The sequence below is a fragment of the Hakea prostrata genome, chromosome 7 (genome assembly GCF_041222555.1).
Source record: "Hakea prostrata isolate BN-2017 chromosome 7, UWA_Hpros_2, whole genome shotgun sequence".
NCBI classification, from domain to species: Eukaryota; Viridiplantae; Streptophyta; class Magnoliopsida; order Proteales; family Proteaceae; genus Hakea; species Hakea prostrata.
The window spans coordinates 67926421-67941760 of record NC_142606.1 but is presented as its reverse complement, the minus strand read 5'-3'; the positions used below and the strand labels follow the sequence as shown (position 1 = coordinate 67941760).

Genomic DNA, 15340 nt, shown 5'->3' with positions numbered 1-15340 from the left:
CCAATGAGCTTCAACACGTCTCTCACTAATGCCGTACATTCTTTATTGTTTCCAAATTCTGTTGAGCTTTTCAAGTAATAGACCATAACCTCATACACAACATAATTGAGAAAACAACATAAAATCCTTCACGTGCACAATTCCAACCTCACGTGCACAATATTTTTTTAGTACTGTATGAAAAAGAAGAAAGAAGAGAAACGAAATAGTGAAGGAAAGAGAAGAGAATAAATATGTAAGAATTGTAAGGATCGAGGAGTTAAATTTTTATCAGGATTTAACTACTTCTTCCTTAAAAATAGGATCTTAAAAGGGGAGAGAAGACCCTATGTAATTCTGCCTTGGTGAGCATGATCTGGCTGAAGTCACGGCACCTAAGAAAAGCATAGACCGTTAAACATCGGATGACAAAACAACTGTCACTAGAAAGGAATTCAAACCTAATCACGATTTTTATCCGGTACACAGAAATGGACTATTCGTTTCTTTATACATCAGCGACATATGTCCAAAATTATATCTAATGTTTGAATTTAAGTTAAAATAAAAAAAAATTTATCTTCTAAATTTAATCTCATCTTTTAGATCTAATTTTAAATACATATTATTCATTCATAAGAAAATAAAAATGAAAATGAATAAGATAAAAGATCGACAGTCCGAACACGGAACGGAAATTTATTAGGTCTATTTCTAACAAGAAAATGGACCATCAATTTCTTTATAGATGTGTGCCATGTGTCACAACCCCATATCAAATGATTAAGATTTGTTTATCAGTCACAATAAAGAGTTGATTGATATGACTGACAAGGAAATGCACCTGATTTTGGTCCGGAACGTAAATTTATCAGGTCCATTTCTAACAAGAGAATGGACCATACCTGATTTTGGTCCGTCACTGATACCTTCCAGCCTATCCAAACGAAGCCCATGGGCCTTCCAACTTGTCCACCTGGCTGCCGACCAGTTTTGATGCATTTCTACTTTAGGGAAGAAAAAACCAGTTGAGATGTAACGTTACCGCCTACCCAAATGGAAACCCAGGGTGCACCGATGGATCATCTCGCATGAGAATTTTACATCGTTAAAAGTGGTAGTGGGTCCCGTTGAAACTTCATTTTTATAGGGACCCACCGCCTTTAACATTTGGGATCCTTGGCTGCGGAGCCCTAAGGCTATAAAAAACCCGTCTGTGTCTGACTGGAATTTGGCTCTGCAACTTTTGCTTTGATCTCTTGATCTTCTTGAAACGCAAAGAAATCGAAAGCGGAAAAACCCAGAGAGAGAGAGAGAGAGAGGAAGAATGGCTTCCTTGTCACAGCTCCATGTCTCTCATGGCTTCGCCGGGCACAAATCTGTATCGCGGTGTCGAAACCCCAAAAGAATCGACGGTCGTTCTTCTGCACAAATGATAATCCGTGCTTCTTCCTTGTCGTCGGAAAACTCTCCAGCACCGAATTCTGCTGCTGCTCCTACTGTTCTTAAGCATCGCCGCCCGGCAGACGAGAACATTCGAGAGGAAGCTCGCCGTCACAACAACGGCACTCACAGTCTTGGCTTCTCTGCCAAATACGTCCCATTCAACGCAGATCCCTCATCTACGGAATGTTATTCCCTTGATGAGATCGTCTACCGTAGCCGCTCCGGTGGACTTCTCGACGTCCAGCACGACATGGATGCTCTCAAGAAATTCGATGGCAATTACTGGAAGTCACTCTTCGATTCCCGCATCGGCAAGACTACTTGGCCCTATGGCTCCGGCGTCTGGAGCAAGAAAGAATGGGTTCTTCCTGAAATTGATGGCGACGACATCGTCAGCGCTTTCGAGGGTAATTCCAATCTATTCTGGGCTGAGCGTTTTGGCAAACAGTTTCTGGGCATGAATGATCTTTGGGTCAAGCATTGTGGTATCAGCCATACTGGAAGTTTCAAGGATCTGGGCATGACGGTTTTGGTCAGCCAGGTGAACCGATTGATTAAGATGAAACGACCTGTTGTTGGTGTGGGCTGCGCTTCCACCGGAGATACTTCTGCGGCTCTCTCTGCTTATTGCGCTGCTGCTGGGATTCCATCCTTCGTGTTCCTTCCTGCCAACAAGATCTCGATGGCCCAGTTGGTTCAACCCATCGCTAATGGGGCTTATGTTCTTAGTATTGATACAGATTTTGATGGTTGCATGCAGTTGATTCGAGAGGTTACGGCGGAGCTGCCTATCTATCTTGCCAACTCTTTGAACAGCCTGAGGCTTGAAGGCCAGAAGACCGCTGCAATCGAGATACTTCAACAATTCGATTGGGAAGTACCAGATTGGGTTATTGTTCCTGGAGGAAACCTTGGGAATATCTACGCTTTCTATAAGGGTTTCCAGATGTGCAAAGAATTGGGGCTAGTTGATCGGATCCCCAGGCTTGTTTGTGCTCAGGCTGCGAACGCCAACCCACTTTACCTGTATTATACTTCAGGTTGGTCTGAGTTCAAGCCTGTGAGAGCTAATACTACTTTTGCTTCTGCCATACAGATTGGAGACCCAGTTTCTATTGATCGAGCTGTGTATGCTCTACAGAAGTCAAATGGGATTGTGGAAGAAGCAACTGAAGAGGAACTTATGGATGCCATGGCCCAGGCTGATTCCACTGGGATGTTCATATGCCCTCACACTGGTGTTGCGCTTTCAGCTTTGTTTAAGCTTAGGAAGAGTGGGGTTATTGGAGCCACAGATCGAACAGTGGTTGTCAGCACTGCTCATGGACTGAAATTTACCCAGTCCAAAGTTGATTATCACTCCAAGGAGATTCCAGATATGACTTGCGGGTTTGCTAACCCGCCTGTGAGTGTCAAAGCAGATTTTGGATCAGTTATGGACGTACTGAAGAAACACTTATTGAGGCAGAATTCAAAATTCTAGTTCCATCTTCGGGCACTATAAGTTCAATCCCAGAACTCTAAACTGCTATGTTTGCTTTTAGCCTTTTAGGTTTTTCTTATTGCAAGTTCCCATTTCTTTCTTTGATGCTTCTTTGGAGATTTTGGAATGGTCCATCCCTATAAGGTTTTGGCAGAGGAAAACCATTTTGTAATGGCCTGTAAACTACAAGATTGTTAAGCAGTGTTCTTTTGTGGACCAAAGGACTTGTATTTTTGGTGTCCTAACTCCAAAGTGGTTTTATAGTGCAGATTTCTTTTAGCTCCACCTTTGATGTGATGGTAGACTCTACATTTTCAGAGCAATTGCGGGATCTATACTTTGATTGATTGTTTAAGAACTGGACTGGTATGTTTTCACTTTTCACTCTTAATTGGTTGTATCATACCTCATGGTTTGGAAACCGGGAACCCAAAATCCTGAGTTCCAAGGTTGGAATCGGTTACAATTTTCTTAGGATCTGATATTTGGCAAACCCGGGACCTTTCAAGAAAGTATGTTCTAACAGCTGCCCTGATATTCTCCCACTCTTGTCAAATTGGATCTCAACAAATTTACCAAAACGACTTCATCGTGATGCCATGTTGAACATGAAACAGAGTGTGTTAAGTTCCTCGAACAAGGGTTAAAATAGAAACAGAATGGGCAGGAAATACTTGTTGAATAACATTCTGGAGAGTATTTAAATTCTAATCCCAACAGGTGCATGTATAATGAGAAGTTTTGTAGGGACTGAAAAATCATTCCCATTTCTCCTAGTCATTTGGGGCTGCTAAGCTTGGTTGCTTGAGGCCTTCTTGTCAAGTTGTCAAGGTGACTTTCCATTTTCCTGTCTGAACGAGCAGCTAAGGGAGACTCATCATAGCCGAAATTCAACCTTCCTTGAAGGCTCAGGTTCTTTATCTCCCCTGAGAGACTCTAAAGTAGTAGCAGGTAAGCTCGGGGATTTACAGTTTGATTCTTTAACCTCATTATTGCAGATTTGCCAAGCTCTTCTGCAAGACTGAAACTTCACACCAATAGGGCTGGGCCGGCTGGCTAACAACCAATAAAAGCGCAAGTGGACTGATGGGGGTGGGGTGGATTATATCCAAACTGAGGTCTTTTAAGTTTACATAATTGTTAACCAATCAAGTCCTGTAATTAACTTTGGTATTCGTGAGGCTCTTCTAGGTGCGGCTGCGGAGGGGTTTGATCATCACATGGTGGACAATGATTGTTAGCCGTTGGTCAATGTTTTAAATTTTAAAGTTCCTACTCATGTTGATATTTTGAATATTGTAGAGGATATTATCCGCCACTCTTCTTATTTTATGGATTGTAGTTTTCACTTTGTTCTTAAGGGATGCAGCATTGTTGCTCATTCTCTAGTTGGAAAGACAGTTAACTTAACACGGAGGACTAATTGGCCAAATTCCACTACTTGGTTGTTGGATCTTTGTAATTTTGACACTTTGTCCTCTCCCTGTTCTTTGAAATGGGTGTTGATTTACCACAAAAAAAAAAAGACTTTGGAAGACCACATATTAATAGAATTATGGATGCACTGCTTCAGGGTGGGGAGTAAGAGTAAGATAAGCACTGAAAATCACCTGAATGCAACATTATGCAATTCAATAACATGAGGACTCAACTCCACAAAAAGCTGCACCTTTATATTGCTCCATCATATGGGTATGAGACAGGTGAGGTAATCTTTGAAATGGATTTATTGCAATAAGGATATTCCCAGAATATCAGGAGCAGCTGTTAGAACATACCTTCTTGAAGGTCCCAGGTTTGCCAAATATCAGATCCTGAGAGAACCTTCCATTGCTTTTACCTTCTTTGTTGTTGATCGTAAACTTGAGTAAGATTGATGTGTCAAGGTTTTACTTTTGTTCCAAAAAATTCGATCTGATGTTTATTTGATTGGTAACAGATTCGTCTTTTAAGCATTTTGGAGGGTTTCATCCATGCTTTTTGATTATTGAAACTTGAGAGAGCCAAAGTGAAACTTAATCCACTGGGTAGTCTGCATTCACTTTGAAAAGTGATTGATCATCTCTACATCCCATGACTTTTTTGTTCCATATTCTGGATATTTTCTCTTCTAAATTTCCCCACTTTTCTTTTACAGATATGTACAGTGACAGGTCTCTGGTTCCCCAGCTTTTCTGCATATCCAACAAGAAAACCTTTGGACAAGTTGACCCATCTATCTTGCCAACTCTTAGAACAGCCTGAGACTTGAAGCTAGAAGACCGCTGCAATCGAGATGCTTCAACAATTCGATTGGGTAGTACCAGATTGGGTTTTTGTTCTCGGAGGAAACTAGGGAATATCTATGCTTTCTATCAGGTTTCAGATGTGCAAAGAATTAGGCTAGTTGATAGAATTTAAACACCAATCCACTTTACCTCTATTACACTTCAGGGTGGACTGAGTTCAAGCCTGTGAGAGCTAATACTACTTTTGCTTCTGCTATACAAATTGGAGACAATTCTATTGATCGAGCTAGTGTATGCTTGTTAGGATTAGAGTGATCAATCACACACAATCGAATAGAGAACAAGGAAGAAAGGGACACAAAATTTACCCTGGTTTGCCTCCATGTGATGTTACGTCCAGCATTAGGTTCTCAAAACAACTACTACAGATGTTCTTTACAAGAGAATATATATATACACTTAGAAACCCTAAGCCACAACTATTCATAGACCCAAGCGCAAACTGAAAGAAATTCCAAGGCCCCAAGAGATGTGGATCCTCTATAGGCTCCAGGGGCGTTGCCCCCACACCTTTGTTGGGCCGCCTCCCCGGACCCCTACCGTCCTTCGGCAACACAATGTGATGCATGAGCCATACTCAATATTCTCCACTACGTGAATGCTTTACATGCTTCCTCAAACCCAAAGCAGTTGTCCACCATTCAAACTTCTCATAAATTAATTATCGTGGTAAGAAAATCAGCACTATTTACTTTTGTGTCAATTTTCTCTAGCATCACAACCTTTTGTTCTATCTTCTCTCTGATAAAATGGTACTGTATGTTGATATGCTTGGTCCTTGTGTGAAAACCTAGTTTTTTGGCCAAGAATATTGTACTCTGGCTATCACACTCAATTGCCACTCCACCTTGTGTAAAACCAAGCTCTTTACAACCTACACAGCCAAATCACTTCCTTGATAGCATGTGTCAAGGCCATGTACTCTGCCTCTGTTGTAGATAAGGCAATTGTGTTCTACCTCTTGCTCATCCAATTGACAACTCTGTCAAATAAAGAAACAACATATCCACTGGTAGATCTTCTACTATCAATGTCACATCCCCAGTCAGCATCCATAGAGCGTTGTAGCTCTAATTGTGCCTGTTCCTTTGAGCTCTTTATGCGTCATAACATAACCCAAAATCAGATGTAGCGCAAAGATAGCAAAACATACATTTCATTGCCATCCAATGCTCTTTCTTTGGCTTGGACATATATCTGCTCAATACTCCCACTGCGTGGGCAATATCTAGACGAGTACAAATCATGGTATACATCAAACTCCCAACAACAATTGCATAGGGAATTGGTGCCATATCTTCTTCCTCCTCCTCAGTCTTAGGGCACTGGAGAGTTGATAACTTGCAACCTGTAGGCATGGGAGTTTTCGCTGGCTTACAATCTGACATATTGAATTTCTTCAGAACATTTTCAATATATTTCTTGACTCAACAACAACCTTCTTTTTTCACGATCTCTCTTAATCTGCATCCCCAAGATTAGATTTGTTGGGCCTAAATCTTTCATCTCAAACTACTCTGCTTGCAGTCCTTTAACTGCACGGATTATCTTCATGGTGTTTCCAACAAATAACATGTCATTTACATACAATGTTAAAATAACAAAATTACCTTCTAACTTTTTTACATAGACACAATGATTAGCATCACAACTATCAAACCCAAACTTCAAGACATATGAGTCAAATTTCTGTTACCACAACCTCAAGCCATACAAGACTTATTTAACTTGCACTCTAAGTCTTCATTTCCTTTGACCACAAATACCTTTGGCTGCTTTATGTAGATATCCTCCTCCAAATCACCATGGAGGACTGAAGTCTTTACATCTAGTTGCTCCCCCTCCATTATATACAGCCGCTATAGATAGAACAAGTCTTATGGAATTTAATTTTGCAACAGGTGAAAATACGTCACCATAATCAACCCCTTCTATCTGAGAGTATCTTTTGCAACCAACCAAACTTTGTAGCTTTCTATCTCCCCATTTGCACCAACATTTTTCTTAAACACCCACTTGCATCCAATTGCATTGCGATCTGCAGGTAGTCTCACCAAACTCCAAGTTTTGTTTTTATTCTAGGAGTTAATTTCAACTTTCATAGCCTCCTCCCACTGTTTGACATCATCCGAGCTTCTAGCTTGCTTTACTGTGCTTGGATCATCACCTATGACATTAAGCGCACAATTATCATTACTGGTATAAAGAATATAATTACTAGGTGTATACCTCTCAGATGGTATTCTTTCCCTCGTGGATCTCCTTGACACTGGACCAGCTATTGCTTCAACCTCAGCCTCAGCCTCAACCTGTGTTTCAAAATCTATATCCTTTGCCTCATTAGGTTCGACAAATTCAGAATCTGAATTTTCTGCTGCACTTTGTGTACTGACTAACTCTTCTTCAAAACCCACATCTAACGTCACTGTGTGTGGCCTTTCTAGAGCATCTAGAAAAATTTGATTCAAATTTGATTCTCTGAACACAACATCTGTATTGTAAGAGATATGTCTGGTTTCTGGATTCCACAACTTATATCCCTTGATACCATATTTGTACCCAATAGAGATGCACTTCTCTGACTTCCTATCAAGCTTGTTTTTTTTTTGGCCTTTGGCACGTGTATATATGCCTCACAACCAAACACTCTGAGATGAGAAATTTCTGGCGTCTTCCCAAACAATGCTTTAAATGGGGTCTGATCCTTCAAAGCTGATGTAAGGGACTTGTTTTTGAGGTAACAGGTCGTAGCTACTGCTTCTACCCAAAATTCAGCTGCTAAACCTGCACCGCTTAGAAAGCATCTTGCCTTCTCCATGAGTCCCCGTTCAACCTCTGTTGAGGTGAATATATTTGTGTATTTTGCCTTGTAATCATCCCACTGTTCGAACAAAATTTGTTAAACTTCGTTGAACAATATTCTTTTTCATTGTCAGTCCTTAAGACTTTGACTTTTCTGTCAAACTGATTTTCCACCAAGGCTTTGAACTCTTGAAAATTTTCAAATACCTCATCTTTGCTCCGCAAGAAATATAACCATTCATATCTTGAAAAATTATCAGTAAAAGAAACATAATACCTTGATTTTCCAAGTGATGCATTAGGTGTACGTTCGAAGACATCATTGTGGATCAAGTCCAGAATACCTTTTGCTCTACCTCCTTTGAATTTAAATGAAACCCGCTTTTATTTCCTATATAGACAACGTTCACAGAACTTAAATCCCATAGAACATCTTGGCATTCCATCCATTAGCTTCTTTGTTGTCAGGGTCTCTAGTCCCTTCCAACCAATATGACCCAACCTTCTATACCACAACATTGAAGTGTCCTCCTCCACCTGCTCAGAGATATAGCTATCGCCACTGAACACTGTGTTACACAGTAGTTTCCATAGCTTTCCATGTCGTTCTCCTCTACCAATTACCATAGACCCATGAGTTAGTTTGCATTAATACTTGTCACTATTGAACTTGACACCAACATCTGCCATTGTTCTTATTGAGATAAAAATTTTGGTAAGACCTGGAATATGCATCACACCAAGCAAATCGTTGATTGTTCCATCTTTCATCTTCAGCCTCACCTTTCCACGACCAACTATATCAAGTTCTGTGTCATCTCCTATCCTCACTGTACATGACATGGCTCATAACTACAGAACCATTCCCTATGATGTGTCATATGGAAAGATGCTCTAGTAACAATTATCCATTCATTGCAATCACTTTGAGGTGAACTACCTACCATGTACAGATTTCATGTGCTACTGTCATCGTCCTTCTTTGTAGCAAAAGATGATAACTCATCTCACTTTTCTGGGCATACACTTTTACTTCTGCAATCCTTCCTCAAATGTATAACCTTTTTGCACTTCCGACACTTTACTTCAAATTTATCTCGGGACTTAGATCTTCCCCTAGATTTACTTCTATCACCAAATTTAGATTTCTCACTACTCCTCCCTCTAACCATCAGAGCCTCATTCGTGGTACTTTCAGAACCCATCTTTCTCATCTCTTCGGACAACAAGGCTGCTATTATAGCCTCAAAAGATAGTTTGCTAACATCAGAACAAATCGAAATAATTATATGCTCCCACGAGTTAGGTAGTGAACAAAGTAAAGTACAAGCTTTATCTTCCTCATCTAGATTAACATCTATAGATGCAAGTTGTCCACATATAGTATTAAATTCATTTATATGCTCAAAAAACGAATCACCTTCACTCATCCGTAGAGTATACAACTTCTTTCACAGAAACAACTTATTCACGAGTGGTTTGCTTTGATAAAAGCTTCCTAGCTTCGTCCAAAGATTTTTTGTTGTCTTCTCAGAAGTCATGTTCACCAAAACATTATTTGCAAGGCACAACTAGATTAGACTTCAAGCTTTCCGATCATTTTTTTATCCATTCCTTCATCTCAACAGAGACAACTGCCTCGGATGATCCATCTTCTGTGGTTTTCGTTGGCATAGATGGTTAGTCGTCTTTAACCATGTACCACATATCTCTATCCATGAGCAAAGTCTCCATCTTTAACTTCCATAACTCAAAACCCTTTCCTCCGACTTCTCCACCTCAATTCACGATTGACCAGTTGACATCTTTTACAGATAGATTTGCAGATTATTCTTCACCAAGAAAACTATATCGCAAATCTTAATTTGCAAAAGAAAGGTAACCTAATCGCAAAACCTAGCGCTCTAATACCAAATATTAGGATTAGAGCGATCAATCACATACAATCGAATATAAAACAAGGAAGAAAAAACACGGATTTTACTTGGTTCACCTCAATGTAAGGCTACATCCAACATTAGGTTTTCACTATATTCTTCTCAAAACAACTACTCCGGATGATCTCTTACAAGAGAATATATATATATATATATATATATATATATATATATATATATATATATATATATATATATATATATATATATATATGCTTAAAATGCTATGCCCAGCCCGAAACTGAAAGAAAATCCGAGGCTCAAACAGATGTGGATCCTCTACAAGCTCCGGGGATGCTGCCCCCACACCATTGCGTCCCAAACTGAAAGAAAATTCGAGTTCCCATAGTCAGGCACTGTAAGTTCGATCTCAAGACTCTGAATTTCTCTGTTTGCTTTTAGCTTTTTAGGTTGTTCTCAGTGCAAGGTTTCCATTTCTTTCTTGGATGTTTCTTTGAAATGGTCCATCTCTTTTAAGGTTTGGTAGCGGAAAAACATTTTGTAATGGCCTGTCAGTCAATTACGAGATCGTTAAGCAGTTCTCTATTTTGGACCGAAGGATTTTTTGTGACCAAACTCCAACAGATTTCTTTTAGCTCCATTTTGATGTGATGGTAGACTTTAGATTTTCATAGAATTTGTGGGATCTTACAAGTTCTGATTTCTATACTTTGATTGGTTTTTTATGTTTTTTTCTTTTTTGGTTCAAGATTGATTGTTTAAGAATTGGACTGGATATGTTTTCACTTTTGACTCTTATTGGTTGTATCATACCTCATGGTCCGATAAGTGGAATCCAAAACCCTTAATTCCGCAGCTGGAATTGGCGTAAACCAACCTCTTCAATAAATTTAACATTTTGAAAAAAGTTTAAGAGAACTAGCAAGAAAGGATATGCATAGCTTAGACCTTGTATCTAGCATGATCTCAAATAAAGCTGATTAGAAGGTTAGAATCTATATAGCCGACCCCATTTAGTTGGGACAAGTTTTGATGATGACGGTGATAATGAAGAAAAAAATATGGTAATTGGGTTAGTAGTTTTGTGCAGAGATTCATGGGGATGCAAAATGATCGACCTTGAATCACCTCCCCATTGAAGGAGCACATACTGCTCCCTAATGCTTCTCCACCATCCAGTTGGTGTAGCTCTAATGTGGATTTACTGGGTCCACATCTGAATTAATTTAATAGTGCTTAGACTGGATTCCACACCAAATGTGTGGCAAAAAAGCATCAGGGGACAGTATGGCTCCCATGTCCCACTTCTGAATTATTTTATTATGCTTAGACTGGGCTCTACACCAAATATGTGGTGGAGAAGGGTTAGAAGAGCAGTGTGTGTTCACCTGATGGGGAGGTGATCTAGACTCGAAACGATCACCCTATTCCCATGGAAACACACACAGTAAAATGACCTCTTCCTTTTTTTCTCTCTATTCTTGATTAATGTTAAAGGATCAAATTGTAGTATAAAGTATCTCTTTGTTTTTTCTGAAATCAATCCCTTTAGGCTAGGTTTGGTTGACAAGGGATGAATTGGGATTACCATAAAAAACCATGTTGTTTTACTGATGAATTGCTAACTAGAATTGAGCATTCTAAACTTAAGAATACACTTCAGCAGAATGTGTTCAATGTTCTCATTCTTACTTTGAAATTATGCATCTAAACCATGTTTGCATTTTCAATTAATTTCATTACGAGAATGGGGATGGCAGTGCATCTTTATCAAACATAACTCTAAATTCGAAACCATTTTTATGGAAAAATGTTTTCTTTCTCAGACAAGATCGCATTTTAGATAAAAGGCTGCTTCTGTACTCGTGTAAAGAAGTGAGAATCTAGTTGTGTACTATGGTAAGATCTGGCCCAAAGTTTTCTGCAGTTTCCCTCATTTCCAAAGTGTGAGAAAACATCGACTATTATGATCCAAAAGCTAAACCTGGCCATCTTATAATCCAAAAGCTAGTCATTTTGATGGAAAAGGAAGAACAGAAATCAATGCATCAAAGTCCATGTATTAGTTCAGCCATTTTCCATCAATCAGTCATTTCAAAATCATTGAAGGACGATGCAATGTTCTAACCATGTTACAGAAAGAAAAAAAATATGACAATGGCAGTAGCCAGGGAATGTTACCATATGGCAAAACTAGGTTGGCAGAAAAAGGCTAGAAGAAGAAGCACAACTCTAACACCCATCAACCACATATTTTAGAACTGCATGGCACTTCTCCTCAACTGCAATGGTAGAAAGGTACGGTTACAGAACCTTATTCAGTTCATCCAACAAAGCTATTGTACAGACAAATGAAAGGGAGAACACCAAATGAGAGAAGCAAACTCAAAGTCCCCTCAGTCTTCTGCCACAGCTGCGGCAGCAGGAACTCGAACATCCTTGTAACGACAAACATACGGTGCATCGCAACCAATGTAAGGCCCTGTCCACCGTCCTTCATCAATATAGCTGGCATCCCACACTGATGCATAAAGGAACATGGGTTTCTCAGGAAACGCTTTGCTCTCCTTCCTTTCTTCCCTCCTAACAACCTTTCCATCGATTGACCACTCTATGAATTCTCTGGTCCATTTTATCTCGTAACTGTGATATCCATCAGAGCAATCAAACTCTAATTTGTGAACTTTCTCTTGGTTCCCTGTCCCTGATGTGTAAAAGTTCGTCTGAACAATGGTTTTGTCTTTGCCCAAGAACTCAAAATCGATCTCGTCTTGTGATTTATCTCCTTCAAGAGAGGATAGGTAGATGTTGAAGTTGAGACCACTAGTATTGCCTTTAGGGCACTCAATTTGAGCACCAAAGGTGCCAAACTGAAAGCGTGTCTTGGATCGCCAGCGAGCACCACCCCTCTCATCAAATACAACGATGATTTCATCAGATTCTGGTGAGTGAGTGCACATATCAGGACAATAGTCAACAGTAATTTCTTTGAGCTTCTGAGTATGGTGAACTGTCTCGGGGTGAAGTGCAGGACTGGCCATTGGAATCTGCACTATGCTACCAAAGGTTGTCGAAGATATAGTTGTCTAGTGGAAACCAGAATTTTGTCTTGCAACTGCTACAATTCTATTACAAAAAGAAAGGAAGGGTTTGAGAAATCTTGCATACTCGATCAACAGATGTCAGAGATCAATTCTGCACAGTAATTTGATAGAGATCATTGTTACTGTTACAGTGGTATACCATGAAATCATGTTATAAAATCCAATTGTTACTGTTCAATCTAGTCTACATTCATACAGCTAAACCAAGTGCACTGAGAGCTACATAAAAGGAGATTAACCTTAAAAAAAAAACACACAATCAGGACTCTGGTTTTTTTTTTTTTTTTTAGGCTGCCTACAGCAACAACTAGGGTCAAGCAGACATTGTTTATTCTTGCCATTTGTGACAGCAGGAGACTTCCAAGTTCCAATTCAACCAAAACAATGTAGAAAAACCAACGGGAGAAAGAGAAGGGGCTTAAAAGCATAAAGATTTGCAGGTGAATTTAATAATGAACGAATGAGAGGAATCACATAAAATTCAATGATAAACAACTATCAATGTGGTAGAAAACTAGAAATGTCCATCAAGGAACTTCAGTAAGGAGACAATAAGTGGGGTATCCAGAGGCCAGAGCATTAAAATGATCCTAGCTCTAACACTTTGAAGCTGAAGAAACTCGTTAATCAACTCAGAAATCCAAACCAACAGTAACACCCGCTGGGATTTTACAGAAGTGAGATGATTTCAGCTTTCAAATGTTGTATCAAATCCAAAGCAACCATTCTACGAGCACTATGACTAATATTACTAAAAAAGAGTTGGCCCCATTCCAACATTCACACTAGAAATGTAAATTAGATGGTAACACCAGTGGATTTACAACAAATTTTAAGTGTTTGTGCATAAAGACACTCAGTTCCAAAGCGACAGAATCATAACCAAACTCTGCATCACCTGATGATTGACACTTCTCCTTTCAATTTTATATGTTTATGTTCCAACAACAGAGCCCAAAGGGAAATGCATTCAAAGAGAGGACTGAGCAGACTCATGTGAGTCCCTTCCTCAAAACAACTCATTTGGTTCAACAAACCAAGCAATCCCAGCGAGACAAAAAAGAATTAAACTCCAATCCAGCAGCCAAGGGATTGAGACTAGTCCAGCCATGCAAAAACCCAGAAGCATGAGAAGGATAAAGACCAGTAGAGAAGAGGAAAAGCATCGAACACATGGTAGCCTATACTTGATGAATACCAAAAGAGGTTCGGATGGGTGGCATTTCTATTCCTTCACCGGAAAAGGGAGAATAGGTCAATTTTCATGTATTGTGAACTGATCCATTACAAATCATATAGCTAAGCAAAAACCCATCAAACAAGCAATGCCAGAAAAAAGAGTATTTACTTCAAGAGTTGATGTGAATCCGCTCATGTATCTGCTTCGATAAAAGACTGGGCATCATTGCACGAAGTTGAAGAAGCAGAATATATAACCTAGTTTTGAATCGTTTTACGGTGTCGGAAACTGTCAGGAACAAATAATTGAAGATGAACACTTCGTGAAGCCGATCAGCCTCTTCAGATTTATGAAACGTGCCAACGACAGGATGAGTCGTCGTGGACGTTGTTAGACCGTTGGACTCATCAAATTGTCCACCGGCTCTCTGATTTTCCCTTCTTTTCTCAATGTTTCCTTTTCTTGGTGAAGATCATCTTTACCTAATTAGTCATTTCACTCATACAGTCATATTCACATGTAGACCTATAAATAGATATCCTAAATTTGTCTCATAAATAAATATTCGAAAGCCTCTAATTTCATTCGCATTCACTTAAGGGTGTCTGTATCCAGAATTTTCTTTCCAAAAAAATATTTGTATATATCCGCTAAGCAACCGAATTCAGATAATTCCTTATCGAGTCAGATAACATCCGAATAGAGTAAAATATACAGCATTATTTTCTCTGAAATGAGATGATAATCGGATTCGCCAATTCGAAAACCGGAGATTGGTAATCGGATAATCGAAAATTTTCTGGTTAGAGTAAAGTATTAAATATTTTTCTCTAAAAAAGGGTTGATAATCGGATTTGAAAACCGGTAATCTGAAATTGGAAATCGAAATTAAATTAAAAAATAAAAGAAAATAAGACAATCACCAATCAATAATCGAATTATTATCGAATATCCGATAAAGTTACGAATTCGAATTTGAATTCGGATATTGATGTATCCAAGCTGAATCTGATCTGTTTATAGGTCTACTCACATTGTATCCAAGCTGAATCTGATCTGTTTATAGGTCTACTCACATAAGTATGAGACTCACATTCATATAGCTTGTATATGCTCTTCCACCCATACAGTCATACTCACATGAGTATAATACCACACTC

The 15340-nt window shown here is 39.2% G+C and overlaps 2 protein-coding genes across 3 annotated transcripts; one reads left to right on the top strand and one right to left on the bottom strand.

Annotated features, from left to right (window-relative positions):
* Positions 1 to 1168: 1168 nt before the first annotated feature.
* On the top strand, positions 1169 to 4231 carry LOC149011810 (threonine synthase, chloroplastic-like). Its single transcript, XM_089164027.1, has one exon. It carries the CDS (start codon positions 1307 to 1309, stop codon positions 2906 to 2908), a length of 1602 nt encoding a protein of 533 aa, XP_089020153.1. The 5' UTR covers positions 1169 to 1306; the 3' UTR covers positions 2909 to 4231.
* Positions 4232 to 11948: 7717 nt separating this feature from the next.
* On the bottom strand, positions 11949 to 14669 carry LOC149011809 (xyloglucan endotransglycosylase/hydrolase protein 8-like). 2 transcript variants are annotated; one of them, XM_089163146.1, is made up of 2 exons: positions 14349 to 14669; positions 11949 to 13091 (listed from the first exon to the last, which is right to left on the bottom strand). In XM_089163146.1, exon 2 carries the CDS (start codon positions 12935 to 12937, stop codon positions 12293 to 12295), a length of 645 nt encoding a protein of 214 aa, XP_089019272.1. In that variant the 5' UTR covers positions 12938 to 13091; positions 14349 to 14669; the 3' UTR covers positions 11949 to 12292. The 2 variants fall into 2 exon arrangements, with proteins under 2 accessions (XP_089019272.1, XP_089019271.1); XM_089163145.1 differs by having other exon boundaries at positions 11949 to 13022; positions 14349 to 14668.
* Positions 14670 to 15340: the final 671 nt, after the last annotated feature.